The sequence below is a fragment of the Orbicella faveolata genome, unplaced genomic scaffold, assembly GCF_042242905.1.
Source record: "Orbicella faveolata isolate gen_17 unplaced genomic scaffold, um_ofav_v1 contig_47, whole genome shotgun sequence".
Taxonomy (NCBI): Eukaryota; Metazoa; Cnidaria; class Anthozoa; order Scleractinia; family Merulinidae; genus Orbicella; species Orbicella faveolata.
This window is the reverse complement of record NW_028301577.1, coordinates 4,415,206-4,435,762: the sequence shown is the minus strand read 5'-3', so window position 1 is coordinate 4,435,762 and position 20,557 is coordinate 4,415,206. Positions and strand designations below refer to the sequence as shown.

Sequence of the window (20,557 nt, the reverse complement as noted above, 5' to 3'; positions counted from 1 at the left end):
GTGCTTCAATGAAAGTTTCACCAAGTGTAGTCTAAAAGGATCAAGGCAGGCAGGATTTCGAAAGCATATGTTAAATGTTACCGCTCACCCATTGTATCTGGTTAAAGTTATCTCACAGAGCGTTATTTCGTCCGGAGGTGATGCAAGTGAGAATCAAATATATATGTTAATTTTCTTTTCTAATTTCCTTGGTGGCGAGCATTATTCGAATTGATTGCAATAGAATATGGAAATGTTCATGTACCCTCATGCACTACACACACAGATACAAGGAAATTTCGATGAAACTTTATAGAAAACACATATAAGGGAACAAGGAGATTTTCATGTACCTTTAATAAAATGTAACTGGAATTTCGACGAATCATGCAATCGACGATACATAGAATAGATTCTCTTGCTTATTGGTCTTTTTTCCTGTTAACGAATTGACCATTTTCGTATTCTCAGTACTGCACTGGAACTAGCTAGCAACTCAGGCTAATGTGATGATATTTAATCTCTTTTTAATTATAAATGTCCTTTATTCTTGCATTGAATACAGATAGGAGCTATTATATTCTACACCTGTCTGCTCAACAATATCCTAGTGTTTTTAAGAGAAATTAGATTTCAATTAACCCTGGAACTGATTCACTCATTTATCATGGCCAATAACTCAGACGAAAGTGGTTAATCTGACGAGATTACTGTGGCCGTTGCTAAGTAACAGCGCCCTTAATTCCTAATCCCTTTGCTTTACGCGGGATATAGTTTTTCGACTGTATAGATGTCAAATGCCAGTTTAATTGTTGCCGTCATATACTACCTACTATAAATTAGGTAGCTGTTTCAGTATCGATGATGGACATCTCAGAGACACTTGAATTATTCTGGTTGCTTACAGTTTGTGGTTTGGTTTTTCTGACCGCTTGCAGACTCTCTTGTATCTTTTGGACTTGCGAAGTGAGCTTCGAAAGGGCTTCTTGTACTTCAGTTAACTGCTCCGCTATCAACGGTAAGCTACAGGTTGCCTTGTTACCTGAGGAAATCAAATGATGAAGAAACATCAGATTCAAAAATTGATGACTGAACTATCAATTCTTTATCGTCTTTCATGCTGGAGGTTTGCAGAATTGGCCATCCTAGGCCTTATCTAAAGATAACGGAATTGTGAAGATTGAAGGAAATCCTCAAGTACTTCCAGATAATTTCTTTAATCTTGATGAATCATTTGAAATACGAACAGAGACAATGCTTAGAGTTTCGAACGAGATTTTCATAGACTGCGATGGATTCTTTCCTAGGCTTTACTCCTAGATGCATATGTGGGAAGTAATTTTCCGAAGTCAGATATGTCAATCAAGATATTTTCTCTGTTTTGCTACTTTCTATGCAGTTTACAGAAACGTAGCCAAATCTTTTGTTTATTACGTTTATTAATAGAAAAGATTTACTTTGGTTTCCGTGGATTGCACACAAAAAATAGGCAACCATAAAACAATTGCATGTACGAAGTGACGACACAACATAGTGTCCGCCGTTCTTTTCAGGAAGTGACTGGATGAAAAATACTCAAAATGACGGCCAATTCGATTTGGAAAGTGACCTCAGGTTTTGACCGTTTTCTTTGATTTTGAAAGGAATAATTCTCTTTGTTTGCTGTTTTCTACAAATGTTGGTGATTTTCATAATTACGGTAATGACTGATATAAGATATAATTTCTAGCCTTTCCTTGTCCTTTTGAGGACAACGAAATCACATTGAAAACGTTTTGGCTAGGTACCCTACAATAAAAAAGGAAAAGTTCAAAAAAGTAATGAAACATCATTAATATCTCTATAAAAATTAATTATAAAAATCTAGATTAAAACCATTACAATGATTCTAAAACTACATTCCTATACATAACAAAGGACTCACGTGTAATTAAAGAACAAGCTTAAGTAAATTTAAAAAAGGTGACAATATTTACCATGGATAAGTTCTTCGGAGTAAAACTACATTGAACCTATAGGTTTGAAAAATTCATTACTACCAGCCGTAGTTTTGTTTTTATAATACGGGGCAATAGATTATTTACAACATTTGGATATACACCAATTGATTATTGAGGCAGTAAGTTTCATCCTTGGTCTGGGAATTATCTTGGGAAAATGTTCAAAAAGTAGTCGCAAACCTTCGCATTATATATGCTAGGAAATCTTCAGAAATATTGGGGTCATCTTCGGTAATCTTCGAAAATCTCCGGGTGATCTTTGGAAGTCTTCTAATTTGACTATTTTCGTAGGCTTTCGATCAGCTTCGACATCTTCGACAGACCTCGGATTTGTCGAAAATATTACATTTACTTCCTGCTTTCTTCAGAAATAACATAACATGATTTTTTTCACTCATGTTACTGGTAAGCTAAGCTCTTTTTTTAGCCAGTTAGAATTCAGTAATTTTTACAGGCTTGTAATTATTATCACAGACATGTTTATCGTGCTAGAGAATGATAAGGGCTAAGTAAACCACACACTTGTATTAAAAGTTTCTTTTCAACGTCCATTTGTGTGTGCACTTACTAACTTAGATAGGGAGCCCTCACGAAAAGGCTTGTTAAGCTATTCTGAACAATAGCACGCAACTAAAAAAAGCGGTGAAGAATATTTTCAGTATAGATGTTTTCTCATGTTTTTTTTTTTCTTAACATGATGGGAAGAGTTTGCGTTATAAACAAAACCGTATCACGCTTGATCGCGTTAAGGGAAAAAGAACTACATATATTACCTATAAAAACAAAGTTGGCTCTGTCGGTTCAATCATGACACGTGATCATGGTGATAGACAAGGGAAGACTTTCAATTGGCAATAAGTGCTCCGCACGCAAATATAGTGCTCTGGGTATTCAGAAGTCCTTTTAGCTGAGTTTCTAGTGTTATTCTCCGTAAACCAGCTGCTTTTAAAATTGCTGTAAAACACTTGTAACGCCGACACATAGAGACAGAAACGTTGACTCAGGGAATAAACTTAGTGTCATGCCAATAAAAATGTGTGAAAACAAAATCTGAAAGATCCTGAAATAAATATTCCAAACGCTTAATGGACGTAACATGGTGTTCATTAGCTCTTTAAAATTTTAAATGAATATTTATGCCAGTGTTTACTATTCTCATTCACCCACTGATTCGCTGTTTTTCAAAACTTCTCTCTTGGCTAGCGACCGAAAATTATTCAGACAGAAAAGAAGTGCGTGAGAAAACATTGCAGTTTTATTTTGATACGATTTCCGACTTTATAACTAACTCGATAGCCTCTACGAAACGGCTGCTAATAAAGACAAATTGTACGAAAATAAAGCTAGTGCAATTATGGAAATTAGTAACCTGGAATATGAACAAAGTTCCTCGGTCGCCCTTTGAGCGAGGAAATAGGGTGGTCAATGGTCCTTTAGTCGTATTAATCAGTGAATATTTAATGCTAAGTAGTCCAGCCACTTATCTTTAAAGTTTTAACGTCTATGTTGCCGACGATATATAAAGTTATTGTGTACAAATTAACTCATCTGGAAAGTTATTTCAAAAGTGACGTAACAAAAACCTTGCTGACAGGCTTATTAAGTCCGTTTAATTAAGAAAATGTTTGTTCGTTTTATTTTTTCCAGCGAAATTCATAAGACGTGTGTGTGGTGTGTCCACTCGGCCTGCAAACCTCTGTGAACTGCAAAATTGATTTGATTGGCTCAAAATTAAGGAATAAGTATTGCCAGAAGCATATCACCTGCTTCTCAGTGGTATTGCTTTATCGATTAATTCCTCTTAGACTAAGTTATGGACGAAAATTAAGCGCCGTAAAAGCGCCGTAAGTCTGAACTTGTTTTTAACATGGTAAATGGATTATGAATGACATAGCAAATGGACTCCAAATTAAACTGTCATTTTCACCCTTAACCTGAATCCAAGGGCCAACTTAAATTTTATGAGGAAATTGAAATCTACGCGCTCACGAGATGAAAACAGGAACACAAAAAGAAAACGAAGTTCAACGTCTATTGCAGTGCAAACCAACCTGCCTCGATTCACACATTAATGAACGTGACCGAACTAAGGGTCATGATATCTTGCCACGCATTTATAGCTACAAAATGATGCGCGCTGTTTAGTCTGGTCACGTACATTGTTTTGAATCAACGTCGATCAATATTTTTGGGTTTCATGTGACGTCATTGCCGACATGTTTTTTTGCTTAATTAATTTGGCCATTCAACATGGCCGCCACAACTTCGTCATTTGAATCTGTCGGATTTGGGTGGAAGCCATCACTTGCAATTTGCACCACTGTATCTAGCTTAATAACGGTCGAGCTTCTTTGTGCCCTCTGTTTCTTTACTTCCGGCCGCAATATAACACGCTGAACTAGACCAGAAATATTTGAATTAAGAGCTCCTGGCGATTGGTTGAGAAAATCATTTTATTATTTACAAGTTCCTCTTACTGTTTACATTTGCTTCCTTTTCACTATTTACAATATCAAGGGAGGGGCCCATTTACTCTTATTTTGTTTTGTAAACAAAGTCATATTCCTCTTAACTGTGTCAGTGATTAAGTAAACTCAGTTAGCTCTTTATATTGCTCCACAGATGTTGCTTCTCACGTCTTGTCCGTGAATGCTTCAGTGGAGTAAATTGCTCACTGCCTTACATGCAGCTTCCTTTGCCGCTTGATTCTGCTTTTACTCTCCGATATCGCTGCCAGTTACATCCTGTATTTACATTAACTCATAAAAACGAATGAATTAACCTCTTATTGCTCCGTTTTGTCAGAATATTTTTAATATTTCTAATATGTGTCAGTGATCAAGTGAACTCAATTAGCTCTTTATATTGCTTTACAGACGTTGCTTCTCACGTCTTGTCAGTGAATGTTTCAGTGGAGTAATAATCGCTCACTGCCTTGCATGCAGCTTCTTTTGCCGCTTGATTCTGCTTTTACTCTCCGATATCGCTGCCAGGTACATCCTCTATTTACATTAACTCATAAAAACGAATGAATTAACCTCTTATTGCCCCGTTTTGTCAGAATATTTTTAAGAAGAATTTCTTCCACTCCTTCTTCGTCTTCTTCTACTTCTACTTCCCTCTGTTCAATTACGTCCTAATACAAAGGAACACCTTAACATTACGGGCCGGTACGCGTAAATGATTTACCCGGGTGGGTTCAAATGGTTTAATCAACTGTTTAAAATGTTAGATGACAAACCTGAATAAGTTTAGAAAACGACATCAGATAAAGCGATGATTTTTGCTTTTTATAATCCAACCAGTACTGTCTCTGGCTATTCCGAAGCTTTCCTCAGTTGTGAAAGTATATTTCGCAGTATGTCCATGACAGCGCGTCTAATGGGTCTTAACTTCCAGCAGTAAATAACAGGGTTTAAAGATGAATTGAGTAATACCAGGGTCCATATATAAATTGTGGACACCTTTGTTTGGGCATTTGATCCCTGTAATGCGATGAAAGCCAAACTAAAACTATTCGGCAAATAACAGAACAAAAACACGAGATACACATAAAATGTGCCGACTGCAGATTTGCTGGCGCTTGCAACATTTGCGGCCATTTCACCATTCTGGACTTGAATTTGATGTTTGTGTCGTCGCACGGCCAAATAAATCCTGAAATATAGGCACGCTGAGACCACGTAACATATTATCCCATTGATTGCAAAAACCACGTAAGTAATATCGGTAGAGACCAAGAACCTGAACAATGCAAAAAGCACACTTAATATCCACATCACGACTACTACACCACCAACACGCCTGTGAGTCACAAGTTCCTGGTATCTGAGATGAAGGTGAATTGCCAAGAACCTGTCTACACTCAGAGCTGCGATACCGAAGAACGAAGCTTTAGACAACGAGTTTGTGATTAACGTAAATGCTGTATAGGCAGCACAAGTTGGATAGTTTTCCATATTTTGCCTTAGCCATTTGATCAGAAATGCGATGTTAAAAGGATGGCACAGTAAACCAACACCAAGGTCAGTAAAAGCAAGACTCAGAAGCAATGTTCTTATAGGCTTTGACAAGGAGGAAGCTTTTCTTAGCGTCTGGATTGTGACGCTGTTTAATGCGATGGCGGTAATGGTTAGGAGAACGTTCAAGGCACAGCTAACGATGTACCATGGATACAAATCTTCAACCTCGGTACCGGTGGGCTGGTATATCAGTAGCTCGTCACAGAGAGGATTTTTCATGATCTTGAATTGTAGATTCGGCCGCAGTACTAAACGTCTCACGAGTTTTTCAACTCAGCAATAAGATGCTTTCTTGATCCTTTTAATTGTCATTTCATCACAGTTAGATGAAAGTCATAGGTACTCTTACTGAGAAGTCAACTGATCATCATCCAGAATATTAGGTTGTTTTTATAATTATTTCTTTTGTGAAGGCGTACAATATTTATCCAGCTGTTCACGTACGTGAATAAATGCTGTATTTGACGTCTGCCCACGTTCAGTGACCTTGAAAGACTGACATGGCGGTATTGTTTTTCATTTGTTTGACCACTACTCACGTGAATATTCATTTTTCACGATTAAAAATTATAATGACATGTTTCGTCGATTAAAAATACCCGCCCTTGATGAAGGGCCTTCACTCGAATAAGCGCCCTTATGGAGTCAGCAAATGTAAAACTCACCTCTATCCTTGAAAAATGAATGTATGAAGTAAGAGAATGCACAATTACTCGAGGTTTTTGCCCAAAATAAAATTGTATAAAAATAAAGCTATTTAAATCATTAAAAACTGAAAAAATAATAAACACTGCCCCTGGCGCTTAATGAGATAAATATTCGTTAACTTCTTTACCATTTATCTGCATATTCCATATTCATAAAACCCCCGTAAACCACATGTTTCTAGTTTTGTTTCCTTTGGCTAAAATAAAGTAAGAATATTACTGACCAACGCAACTGATTGACAGAGAAGAAGTGTTATATGAAATACTGGTTCACCACGTCGAGATTCACCTGTCCATGAAATTGGTAACCCAATCAGCATGATTTCAGCTAGCAGTGAAATAAAATTGTATAATAACTAAGTGGGCGCCATTATGAAAATGTCCCAACTTAAAATTTGTGAATTAAAAGGTGCCTCTGGCGCCACCTATCGTGACGTTCTCCTAACCCTCACTATCATCGAAAAACGGTATTCAATAACCCTTTATTTGTACTTGTCAGTAAATATTTAGTGTTTTAGTCCAACCACCAACGTAGTTTTAAAAGTTAAAACGTCTCTATGGTTGCGTGGATATAGAGCTCTCACGAGATGCTTACAGGCATGCTAAGCTTTTCTGATCTGTGACGTAGAAACCATAGAAAAAATTGAAACATTTAAATTTCAAATACACACCAAGAGTCCATTCTGACATGCCTAAGTACAAGTTCCCTTTTTCTTTTAAGAAACAGGAACTTGTACTTTTTAACTTGAACTTGAACCTCTCGGAAAATTGTTCGCTGATCTCGGAACAGATAATGTCCGCCCACGAACATTCGAGCATATTACCGAGCCAAATGAAGGCTATTTTTTATTTTATTGCGTATGTAGAGGTATCTCTTTTATTATATCATTAAGAATTGGCCGGTTGAATAATCGGAATTTCAGAATCTAGACTTTGATTGGCTTACCGGCCATTGGATATCGGCCACTTTACCATACACCCCAGCAGTGTTGACAAGATCGTCATCCAGTTGTTTTTCACAAAATAAATTTGCAAAATTGACCGATATTTAGGGGTTTTTTGTTCACTAAAATTTATTTCAGTCACGTACATTTGTTGGATATTTTTTTCAATTTAGTCAATTCTGCGCTATGCATGCTATTCGCAACGTTGACTGTCCTCCATTCTTATGTCTAACGTAAGCTCGTTCAATAATTGTTACTGAGAGCCCATCAGAGCCCGTTGAACGCAGAAAACGGTACAGGGAATTTATTGTCTTTTCGTGGTCTAGACCCAACGTCTCACACTACTTTTTTCTCGTTGGATTTAAGATTTCTCATAACTCTTAGCTGTCGATCTATATATATACCGATTGGGTTTTTTTGTCATAAACACATGCTGTAACAAATACTTCGGATAAAAAATGTGTAAAAAGGCATAAAGATCTAGATGACATGAAATATTACGATATACGTTGATATTCGTATCAATTATCTGTAAAACCATTGAATAAGGTAGTAGATGGAAATATTGTAGTCTTGAAAGAGAATGCAAGGACGAACTCATACTCAAAATTTGCTATATTACTTGCAAAAAATTTCTGACGATTTTAATTTCGGACAAAAAGTGTCCGAAAATAGAAGCGTCAGAGATATTTACAGTACAGTATAAAACTTTTAAGTAGCTCCAAAGCTCTCAGTTCCCGTTATGGAGCGAAGTCTAGTTGAGGGACTGCTTGAGATAGGTAACGGCTCAATAGTACTTGTGTTGTTTTCCTGCGACGTATCTCTAAAACCTTGAGGGTGCAGTAAAACTATCATTTTCACACATGTTGTTTCAGTCTCATTCGTGTTTTGTAGGTGTAAATTTATTTTAGCTATGTGTCAGCAAAGTGTCCGAATTTTTTGTCTGAAATTTGTCCGAGATGAGATAAGAAGTGTCCGAAAATTAAACGTTCGGGAAAAAATGTCCGAAATTTTTTGCAACTAATGTACGCGTTTTTGGCTGTCTTGGAGTTGAATGAACTCGTCACTGGTTAAGACAGACAATGCGAGATCTACTCGGTATACGAGTGACACAGAATTGCTCGAGTTCTACTTACGTGAAGTGGGCTTGAATAGATTGAAGTGATTTCTTCGGTATAAGAACTCCCAGCACAGACCAGTAATCAAAAACAAAGCATAAATACACACGGAGGCGATCAAGAGCTGCTGATTGGCTGTTGAGTTGATTGACAAGACACCCACTGTATCAGTAGCTGATCCCAAGGGCTGAAAGGGTAAAAATATCATGAATACGAGGCTTATTCTGTTCATTCTGTCATGGACAAAACAGAAATAAAATACGTTACTTAAAGATTAGATACAGACTGCAGAAGGTACATGGAAAGAACCTAGTTCAGTTTCGAGCTCTGGTGTTGAGTGAGTTTTGAAACGAACTGCATTTTCAGGGAAGGGGAACTGACTTAGTTGTTGCCCTTATGACTGCTAGCTTGTAGGTTAGTAACAGTGGCTCTTCACTCTTGTTCTTGTTTATTCTGGGCTAGCTTCCGAATTTATATGGTACCCCAGTTGTGCTTCCGAGTCTTTAATGTTTCCAGGGAAGAGGAAAGGTGACCCTATATGGTACTGATTGGTATGTTGGTTTAGAACCACTTAGGATTTCCATTTTCAATTTTAACAGCTACGCGTTATATATCGTGGTACCTCTTGAGGTATTTTTTCAAAGTAAAGCACACAAAAGGTTAACTAACAACATAACTTTTTGGCTGTAGGCTGACAGGTGTCACTTACAGGTGGTATCGGTCTATGGTAAGTCTACAGCGATACATTTAACGATGTAACCTGTGAATATGGATTCTGGCTTTTTCAGAGGTTTTTCTGGCCCATCATTTTTATATGGGAGCAGCCCCTGTGATCTTAGAGATTTCTCAGCACATAGAACCGTAAGATAATATAACCGGCTTTTCGCAATCTTCACTTCTACTCCAAGACCACACACTCGACGTCAGCTCAAATACAGTTTAATGACGTATATTTTTATAACTATGACAAACCTTCACTGGGCTTATGTAATGTTTCATCGTTCTATCCACGCGATGCGAATTGGCGAAAAATTTTGTCAGACATCCATTCTTGGCTGTAAACTCAGGAAAGCCTCTGTCCGCCAAAGCGACTTCATATTGCAGTGAAACATCGAGGAGCAGGGCCACTCGGAAGTGATCGTTTTTCAGTTGGTCCAGGTAATAATAAGCTTTATACCTGTCCAACATGACGCCCTCAACTTCACCTGCTTGTAAGCTGTCAAACATCTTTGACTCCATCTCAAACGCTGTAAACACCAAAGAAAAGAAATGAGTCTTAACGGTTAAACGCATCAAATCAAGAGTGCGATGAATCTCAAAGGCGTAAATCGTCCTTCATTTTGCTGTGAAAGTCAAATTATATATCCCTCATTCCATCGCTCAGTCTCTCTGATTTCTCCTCAGTACCTCCTTCCTTTTACCCCTTCATCCATCCATGATCATTCCTCGCATCCTATATCCCTCCTACGGTTCTCGGATCTCTAATTCTCTCTCTTTCTCCCTCTCTCTTTCCTTTCTTAAATAACTCCCTCCCTACGTTTCGCCCTCCTTTCCTAACTAACTACCCCCCTCCAGTCCCTCTTTTTTTCCTAATTAACTCCCCCCCCTCCATCCCTGGATGGGATGCTCGTTCATCGTAGGGTTAGCCCCCCCCCCCCTCCCCAGCATTAAATTGGCCAGTACCTATTTATACACCTGTGGAGAGAGGCACTGTGAAAGTAAAGTGTCTTGTCCAAGAACACAAAACAGTAACACAGGCCTGGGCTGGAAATCGGACCGTTCCATCCAGAGTCCAGCTCTATTGTGTCTCTCTATCATTTTCTAGTTTATTGGACTTCAAATAATAATATTATGAGCTTGGGCACATGAGAAAGAGATATTTTGATCAAAACTCTGACCAAAGAGTAATATAGTGTAAAAAACGTTACTCAAGAAATACTTGTTACATTCGCCCCTTGATGCCTGGCTTCCTTTTCAGCAGCAGACCCATTCAAAGCAGCGAGCTAAAAAAAAGTAACGAAAAAGAAAACAGTGCTGATGTCTTAATAGGTCAAATGCCGCCTTACATACTTAACTCTTAATTCCAATGGCTGACATGGAGATTATCCTTCTCAATTTCTGTGTATTTTCTGTTCATACTCTTGGGAGAAATTGCGTTTCAGTGGAAGAGATTTTCTTTCGATTATGTTCACTCGAATTTGTCTTAATAAAGACTACCCTGTCGTATTGTCGCTACTTCTCTCCACAATAACTACGATCGCTGAAAAGTGGTTTCCATACAAGGATCGCAACGATTGCTGAACCCTTTCTTTGTAGCGATTGTAATTTTGGTTTGAAATGCATGCATCTAGATACACTCGTCAAGTATTTAAAAAGTAATCATTCAAAGCATGTGGTAAATTTTAATCAAAGCTATTTTTTTCTTCTTAATACAACTTTACACAGCGCGCGGCACGGCGCGAGGTGGGAGCACAAGGTGATGTGGGTAGGTCACTTCTTGCTTCCTAACCACGCACTTCTCGAACACCTTGCGCTGTACCGCGTGTCGTATGAAGACGACTGAGAACGAGTCAGGGCTTAACGAACTCAACTCATAGATCGTTGCGTTGCGTCTGATTTATCACACTATTTTCGTGCTCGTATTATTCGGTCTTAGAGACAAATAAAACAAATAGAAGTTGTCCACCTCTTAGATCTGTTGTCCTGTCTAAACGGGTAAAACAAGAAAGATCGCTTACGTGTTTTCCTTGCGTGCTTTTACAGTCGGAGTCGACAGAAGATACAGTGATTGCACTGGTCACAGCAGCAGTAAAGATGGCGATAAGACAGACGCCTGTGAGAATCCACAGCACGGAAAACATTCGACCGTATATTGTCCGGGGAACCTTGTCTCCATACCTGAAAGAGTAAATTCGATCTTTCACTGAATCTGTAGGTTCATTTAGGAACAATTGAAAGTAACGGATAGAAAGGTATTAGTTTCTGAAGAAACTGTCGGGCTGCGTGGCTTGGCAAGTGAAACCCTTAGTATGTGCTCTCACTGGTACTCCCACTAGTAAGGACTAACGCTCAAAACGTTATTTCATCAGCTTGCTGCCAGGTTGATAAATAGCCAAGTCTTGTGTAGCTGCTAGCCTTTGTGCAGACGCTGTTTGGGCCGGGTCGTCGCGCGATCTCGGGGAGGCGCGAGTTGCTAGCCATCAGAACGTCTTCGATAGCGGCTAGTCTTTGTCATGCCTTGTGAAATCAAATAACACAAGCTGCGATGTTCGGAACGGAATTATGATCGCGTGAAAAATAACGACGGCAATGCACATGATATAATTTGATAGTACCAGCTCTCGCTTGTTTTTACCGTACTGTAGTCAAGTTAGGATGGCCTTACCCGACCGTTGTCATAGTAATAAGAGCCCACCAGAATCCCTCGGATGATCCCTTTCCAAAGGATAATGGGAAGTCTTGCTGGTTGCTGCTGCTTTCCTGGAAATGAGATGTCATTTATATTGTTTGTGATTTTGCACGCCATAATAACAAACTAAAGTTATAACTCTCTCCAAGGCATAGTTGGAACCCAAGGGATGGGGGATACTCCCAGAGAAATTGGATGGGGATGTACGGCCCGCTTCCCAAAACCCTTACCCTATTTATGACCTGACCAAAAATTCGATACCTTATTTATGACCTGACCTTTTAATCAATACCCTGTTTGACACCTGCCTTATAATTAAATCCCTAGTTCAGACCGATGTTGAAGGGATTGAGAAGGGCTTTTGTTGATGGTGTTATTGATAATGATGAAAACGAAGCTTCCGCTAAAAAACATACCCAATTCAAGACTAGAGTGAAAAAACCATACCCAATTTCCTGGTCTACCTGGTCTGTCTTATACAGTGCTAGTTGGAAGAGAGGAGCCCCTACGGTGACCTATACCTTAATACAGGCCTGTTCACAGGAATCGGTTTTCTGAAATTTTTCATTTGATGACATCGACCTCCATTGATAACGATAAAGAGGTCCCGGATAATAACAATAACAAAAGGACGTGATGCAAAGTGCGTGGGACAGTCTTTTTAAAATGAAATGAATCCTATTCAGCTGGCTAGCTCTCATTTCAGTGTCATTGCTTGGAAGTGTTTTCCCTTCCAAGAGCTGCGTGAAGAACTGGCTTGAGGCATTATTATTTCAAGGGCACGTTCCTGCAGTCCCTCCCTTTCAGATGTCGAGTAAAGGTAATTTTAATTAACTGAGGGAGTAGGGAAAGGTACAGACAACATACTGTGGCAGCTCTTAGAGCTCTATGAGCTCTGAAGAGATTTTGCTCGCGGGTTAGGAACAATCACAGAGCAGAGTGTCATATGCCGTACAATGTTAAAAGAGATGGTGACGACAAATATGAAGCTATCGGAAGTACTCACCAGTGCCCAGATAGAGATCCCCGAGATACCAGCCAGGAGTAAAATCACAGCACCAACAGGCCAAGCAGACAGGATTGTGCTGGTAGTCAACTTCTCTGTCTTCATCTTACAAGCATGATAATCGATCACCAAGGCTAGTCCAGGGGATTTGACGACGGTAACAAGCGTGACGCCAGTGAACCTCGAGTTTCTCAATTCCTCGGTCAGCGACGAAGAGAGAGACGGTGTGATCGGCATTGCGATATCTGTCGTTTTGTCTAGAACGACTGAGCTCAAACGATCTGCGGAGAAAATTTCTTTCCAATGGATCGCTTTCGTGTTGCAGCTGTATTGATGAAAACATCGGATTAAACCCCATTGTACGAAATCGTAGAGTAAGCCTTTCCACTTTGTGCCATTGACTTTCACGTATGGAGGGTCGTACTGGAACGCGACGGTGAAGTTCGAGCTCGATTTTGGGCAAACAGTTATTCCCCTGGTACACGTAACACCTGCAGAGAGAAAGAAAGCGAAGGAAACGAATAGCGATGTCTGAAAAGAGGTTTTCTGGAAAGCCATTATGTCTTTGGATCAGGTTTCAGCTAGCTAACGGATGTTCCTGTTGGCTTGTCATGCAATCCTTGCTCAATATTAGTGTATTGTGAGACACAGGGGAGTGGGGGCTTAGGGGTGGGGTGGGAGGGGAGTGTGAACGTCCCGCTCCCCAAACATTTTACACCCAATTTTCGTCTCATCTTTTTGTAGCTGTCGCCTTTTTGAGCCTTTTTTTTCTGCATTAAATGTCAGTGATCGACTGCAGTTACTCGAACCACAACCAGCCTTAGCTTTTCTTTTTCCAGGAAAAAAAATGTTGTAAAAGCACTAGCATAAATAACCGTACATTAAAACAATTCCTGTAAACGTGAATGAGAATTGCACTTAAATAGGTTGAAAGATACCGTAAGGTCGTCGATTTGTACGCGGCGGCGGGGGGGGGGGGGGGGGTTCGGTTTTCCGTGATAGGCTTCTCGTATCTCCTCGTATGCTTCGGCCTGGGTTTTGTCATTAGTTATTTTCACACTTAAAATATCCGGTTTTTCGGTTTTGGTATCTGTTGTTGTTTTCTGTTTTCTGTTTTTTTTTCTTTTTTTTTGTATTTTTTTCTTTTTCCCTTTTTAGCTTTTGATGTATTCGCTTTGCGTTTCCTAGGCCTCCTCCTCCTAGGCCTCTATATTTCACTCGGGCAATCGGTGTCAGAGAAATACATGTAATGGTAATGGTAATGGTAATGGTAATGGTAGCTGTGCCAGATAGATGCAGCAAATGGAATTCATACTTGATAATTTTGAAGCAAGTCCTGCATTGCAGGTAAATTTGGTTCAGATGAGTTCTACATGAATTAGAAAAAATCTTCCATTTGGAGAAATTTCCGTACCATTCGCTCCCGTTACTCCCGACTCCCCACTACAGGGGCCGAAAAGTCACCTTCGTGCAACACAATCGTTCAGCTTACATGAAGTGGCATTATTTTTCAAGATGGCGGCACAATTCGGCGTTTTACGTAGACGGTAGTATATTAAACATGTCGTTACGAGTTTGGTGTGCCTTGGTCACCGCTCAGCTTGGTTTAGGAGCTTATGGTGTGATCGTCACAAAGTTTGCTAAGGGCAGCAAAGCAGATCCTCTGGTGTTTTGTCTGTTGCGTGACGCGGGAGCCTTTCCCTTAATGTTGTTAACAGCGTTTCTCGTCGAAGGAAAAGTTAGCATGCCTTCTCTGAGGTAAGCAAACTATACTAAAATTTTGTTTCATTGCATGTATTGCGTTGGTCTTGGTAGGTTGGAAGAAAGAAATCGTTTCTTGAAAATTGATGGACACATATATATTTGATATTGTAGCTGTGTCTTCGAATTTTGATTTGATCGTCAAGGAGACGTAAGATGGCTTTCAAGAATGCGAGAAAAAGCCGATACCGTTTTTCATATTGGTCGTGTTGTCTCCGAAGTTTGCTAAGCGAACTAGTTGGAAGCGGAACTAAATTAAACTTTGGATTTTTCAGTGATCATATCAACCTAAAATTTTATTGAGCGTTCGATTTCAATGCTCTTTGCACAGGCGGACCACCCTATGTGTTCGTGGTTAATAACAGAATTTATTATATGGCTGTGTCTCACAAGGACTGGGAACTACCGAATTCACGAATTTGATTGGCTGAAATCGATATTGACCGCGGTCTAGATTTTCCCATCTAGACCGGCAACTAGACTGGTTTCATTTTGCGTTGGAAAAGTAGCAAACTAAAACACAAAAATGTTCACCATTTTCTTTTATTGTCTTCTCAATCATTTTTGGAAGCGTCAAAAAGCCTGATCACAAAAAAAAAAAAGTAAAGAAGACAAGCAAATTTCGGCAGGTTTAAGTTAAGCTCATCGCCGTTCGCAAGCAAAATGTCAGCAAACTAATTGCATTAAACGAATTAAAGTTTTCTTCTTTGCCATATAATAAACATCTTATTAACCGAGTTAAGTCGGTCTGTATGGGAGAATCTTGACCTCAGTCATGTGTACAGACCTCACTGCATTCGGTCTGTACACATGACTGAGGTCAAGATTCTCCCATACAGACCGACTTAACTCGGTTAATAAGATGTTTATTATATGGCAAAGAAGAAAACTTTAATTCGTTTAATGTAATTAGTTTGCTGACATTTTGCTTGCGAACGGCGATGAGCTTAACTTAAACCTGCCGAAATTTGCTTGTCTTCTTTACTTCACTCGGTCTGTACTCACGACCTTGCTCAAGATTCTCCTATACAGACCTCCAGCTTGGTTAATAAGAGCTAACTATGAGAGTTATGAATAAGAAAAGAAAGGGAGACAAGTTTGTCTTACAGGTCACTGACCAAAAGTAATTTCTTAAAAAAAAACCTTCAGACGGCTCAGGAAGGAGAAAAAACACCACACATGAGTCAATTAACGTTTCATTTAACTTTATTGGGATATTCAGACCAAGACGTAATTTACATATGTAATTTTCAGAGCTTTATTCATAACCCTCATAGATTCTGTTATTAACCCCAAACACATAGGGTGGTCCGCCTGTGCTCTTTGGCTCTAAGGAACGTAACGCAACACAACTCTACGTTACGCTACGTAGAAAAACAATTATCACTAACACGACCACTGAGGCTAATTTCACTTGCCCACCAGACCACCAAACTTCCATTTTCACTTGCCCAAGAGCAAAATTTACTTGTCCGTGGCAATCGGACCAGGTTTTTTTCCTGCCCTACCTGTGATAGATCAGCATCAGGGTTCCAAACCCCTATAAAGGTTACCGGTCATTCTTGCAACCAGGAAGTTTCGCCACCAATGAACTCACCACCAAGAGAAGTCACCTCGCCACCAAGCGAGGTCTCCTTGCTACCAATAATCTAATAACATTAAACCACAAGCCGAAGAGACTGAAATTCGTTCTACTTTGTTTTTAGCTTTTATTTACCGAGCAGGAGGTCTGTATGGGAGAGTCTTGACTGAGGTCATGAGTACAGACCAAACGCAGTTTAGTTGTGTCGCATTTCTTAAACAACTCTAACAAGAAAAAGCTAATAAGGCAATTCAATTTCAATGATGCAAAAGACTACTGCACAACCATAACAAGAAAGTAAGCAAACAAGATCGCAACTTGGAATGGTACCACAGCCTCAGTCAAAGAACAAACAACCTCACCCACCTGCCCTTCTACCTGCTAGTAGAGCTGCTGCACCAGGAAGACAGGGTTGTATCGATCCAGATCCAGCTACATGTATTGTGTGACAGCAAGCTTTCCTGCATCCAGAGAAGAAAGTACCGTTTGTTGCAGTCAAAGATCTTCAAGCACTGGGAGGACTACAACAGCAGTGAAATAACAGCCCCCTGTCACTTGAAGCCGTGCACTCATATCAACGGCCCAACCACCAGATGCCTAAACCATGCTGAAACCCAACTTAAAAATGGCTCCTTTAGGAGCCACTGGCCCCCATGGGGACCCGCCAAATCTGAAAAAGTCATGATCAATAAGAATTGAGTGTGGTTTTCTCTTGTATTCTTTTTTTTTCTTTCTATTACGTCCTGACTAAATATTAAAAAAAACAAACAAATCACGCAACATCAGGTTCGAAAACAAAAAGACCCTGAGTCTTCAAATTTACATGATTGTATAAAATGCTATCATGATGTTTTTATCTCTCCTATAGAAGCATCCCCCTGCTCATGGTCCTTGGTCTCACAGGCATGTTTGCTACCCAGTTGCTCTATCTCCTGGGTGTGTACTTGACAACAGCCAACATGGCCGCTATGTTTCAACCGGCAGTTCCTGTTTGGAGTACTTTTCTAGCGATGATATCCGGAATAGAGCCACCTCCAAGACTAACAAAATCACATGGTTGGGCCAAAATTTTTGGTGTACTTTTAGCAGTTACTGGAGCTTTCACAATGACGCTGGGAAAATTTAGGAGGAATTCCAGAGAAGACTCTTGGTTAGTGAGTGGTTCATCTGTTGGGAGTCAGTTTCTTGGATGTATTTGTCTCTTTGCCAAAACCTCAAGCACTGCTGTGTATTTCATAATACAGAAGAAATATATATTTAACCAATGTCAATCAGAATGGAAAACTCGGCCTATGGCTGTAACTGCCTGGAGTTACTTCTTTGCTACAGTTTTCCTAGCATTTGCTTCATTAATCTATGTTAAACAGCCAGAGAAGTTTACAAGTTTTTCCCGAGAAGCCTTTTACTGTTTAGTTTATGCAATTTTCATTACTTCCACCATGTGTTATTTGCTTCTGTCGTGGTGTAACATGCAGGTGCAGCCAACAATTGTTGCAGCCTCCTGGCCACTTCAGGCCTTGTTCTGTGCAATTCTTTCCTCTGTATGTTTAGGACAATCACTGCAATTCTTGGAGTGTTTTGGTGGGAGTTTTATAGCCTGCGGACTTTGTGCAGTTTTGTGGTCAAACAACAAAGTGAACAAAGAATTATATCTACTGCAAGCTAAAAAGGAACCAGATACACTCTAGCTGTTAGAAAAGGTTAACTCAGATAAACTCAGACAGCATTGAATGAGCTTACATGTATATAACCCCAAGTTACAGTACTTGTGAATAAAAATGGTCTACTGTTTTTAACCTGTAAGCTAGAGAGTACATACGGTTGCTGTTCATGTATGATCTTATTTATTCCAAAGAAAACAGGAAACAGTAATATTAAAAATAATATTATATGTACCAAGATGTTATGTTTCATTTAGAAAGTAATAAGTAAACAAGTTCAAGAGGATCACGCTCAATGCCAAAGTATTGCTAGCAGCATGGGCATGTTTATTAATTTACTGCATGCAAAACAGTCATGTTTTTAATACATGATAACTTTGTTTGTAAGGATTATATAAATGCATGTTGGAAAATTATAATCAGGTTAAGTACCAATAACCAGAGTTTGTGTGCTTCGGGAGCACCTGCATGCTTGTACCATTCTTTCCCACGATTTTTTTCCCCAAAGATAAGATTAGGACTGAGACTGACAGCAGAGAAGACCAAGTGAGGGGGGTGTGGGGAGAGAAGGGTGTACTTTCTAGAATTGATTGCATAAGTTTGTGGTCTCAACACTGACTCTGTGATTGGCTCCTTTTGATAGGCCTGTGAATTTTGAAAAACCATTCTGGGAATCATGATTTGAGTGCACACCTTGAAATGTGTACTTCTGTGGATCATCAAACAAAAATAGATTCATGAAATGTAAAATCAACTGTTGTGACCTTGTAAATTAAGATCCCCTGGCCCCTGTTCCTTTCCCTAGAACCACCTGTCCCTCTTAGCTATATAGTGGGGCCTTGGCCTGAGGAAAAGATGGCCCTGGATTCTTGGACTAATTAAGAGGTTCACTATATTCAATGCTGGTTTCCCTTCCTGAAATATCAACTGGTTGATTTCTCTCTGAGTTACCTTTCAATTAATTACAGCACTTACAGACCTTAACAGACTTGAGCATCAGGAATTTAGAACAAAAAACAGTTGAATGAAAAACCCCCTGTAAAAATCCCCCTGTTCTTGAAGATCTGTAGGTGCTGTACTAAACAGGTTTGGGCACCAAAGCTCAGGAAATGGTTTGGAAAAAAAAAGAATTCTGGTCAGGGAAAAGTCAGGAAATTTTATGTTGAGTCAGGGAAAACTGAAATTTTGAAGAAAAGTCAGAGAAAATTAAAATATAACACAGATGAGTTAATACCATTCAGGATTCCAATATTGGAAGAAACATTTGAGGTCAGTGTGATGACGAAAAAGGCAAATTTGTTGAAAACTTGTAAGTCTTAAATGAATGAGTGAAAAGAATGGCTGTAAGGGCAAGTAGGCTGAGGGTGGCGGGTCTAAAACACAAGTCACGGGTCATTGTTTTACCAATACTGGAACAACCTTAAACCTTTACTTATACTAATCTTAAGCCTAAACATTGTCTTAGTGTAGCTGTTTCCATTTTCAGTCGTAAGATCAGTGGTTTACTTAGATCTTTATCAGTCAGCACACTGTTTTGTCGCGCCAGTCTGATTAAACATCTGCTGATAACAAGTTCGTTTACTTCATTGTATAACTCAGCGAGAAGGGGCAAGTTGCGTTTGTGGAAGCGAAATTCAGACCAGCACTCGTCGTCTTTAAACCATCGAAGTTAAAATCAGGAAAGGAATCATTAGACCGGTTTAAATCGTACAAGAGTAGAAGTTCGTGATCGTTTAACACACCTTCATCGTGGATTATCAAGAGTTGATTGCGAACTTCTTTCAATAAAGTGATCCTAGTTCATCTTGATAAACAGAGGACGAATATCGATTATGTCAATAAGCTTTCAGTGCGGAAACCGCGGTTTCCGACGGTGCCGCTTAATGTTTGCGAATTCCCGCCACAACGGCGTTCTCTCCCCAGCCTTCTCACAGGTTTCGGCGTCGCCGTCGCCGTCCGCGTTCCCGCTGCTTAAAGTCCCTAGTACGGCGCGCAGTACGGCGCGCAATACGGCGCGCGGTACGGCGCGCAGTACGGCGCGCAGTACGGCGCGCAGTACGGCGCGCAGTACGGCGCGCAGTACGGCGCGCAGTACGGCGCGCGGTACGGCGCGCGATACGGCGCGCGGTACGGCGCGCGGTACGGCGCGCGGTACGGCGCGCAGTACGGCGCGCGGTACGGCGCGCGGTACGGCGCGCAGTACGGCGCGCGGTACGGCGCGCAGTACGGCGCGCGATACGGCGCGCAGTACGGCGCGCGGTACGGCGCGCGGTACGGCGCGCAGTACGGCGCGCAGTACGGCGCGCAGTACGGCGCGCAGTACGGCGCGCAGTACGGCGCGCAGTACGCAACTTGTTGTATGACGGCT

The 20,557-nt window shown here is 40.2% G+C and overlaps 3 protein-coding genes across 3 annotated transcripts; 1 reads left to right on the top strand and 2 right to left on the bottom strand.

The window, feature by feature from the left end:
• Positions 1-319: 319 nt before the first annotated feature.
• Positions 320-13,804, bottom strand: LOC110066314 (uncharacterized). The gene is made up of 7 exons (XM_020773538.2): positions 13,186-13,804; positions 12,156-12,250; positions 11,509-11,668; positions 10,710-10,773; positions 9,743-10,017; positions 8,789-8,957; positions 320-1,021 (listed from the first exon to the last, which is right to left on the bottom strand). Exons 1-7 carry the CDS (start codon positions 13,741-13,743, stop codon positions 819-821), a joined length of 1,524 nt encoding a protein of 507 aa, XP_020629197.2. The 5' UTR covers positions 13,744-13,804; the 3' UTR covers positions 320-818.
• LOC110066325 (adenosine receptor A2b-like) lies at positions 4,415-6,926 on the bottom strand. The gene has a single exon (XM_089279239.1). The coding sequence runs from the start codon at positions 6,218-6,220 to the stop codon at positions 5,297-5,299; it is 924 nt and encodes a 307-aa protein (XP_089135365.1). The 5' UTR covers positions 6,221-6,926; the 3' UTR covers positions 4,415-5,296.
• Positions 13,805-14,189: 385 nt separating the features above from the next.
• LOC149096848 (uncharacterized) lies at positions 14,190-18,423 on the top strand. The gene is made up of 2 exons (XM_089280166.1): positions 14,190-14,943; positions 17,397-18,423. Exons 1-2 carry the CDS (start codon positions 14,678-14,680, stop codon positions 18,214-18,216), a joined length of 1,086 nt encoding a protein of 361 aa, XP_089136292.1. The 5' UTR covers positions 14,190-14,677; the 3' UTR covers positions 18,217-18,423.
• The last annotated feature ends 2,134 nt before the right edge of the window (positions 18,424-20,557 follow it).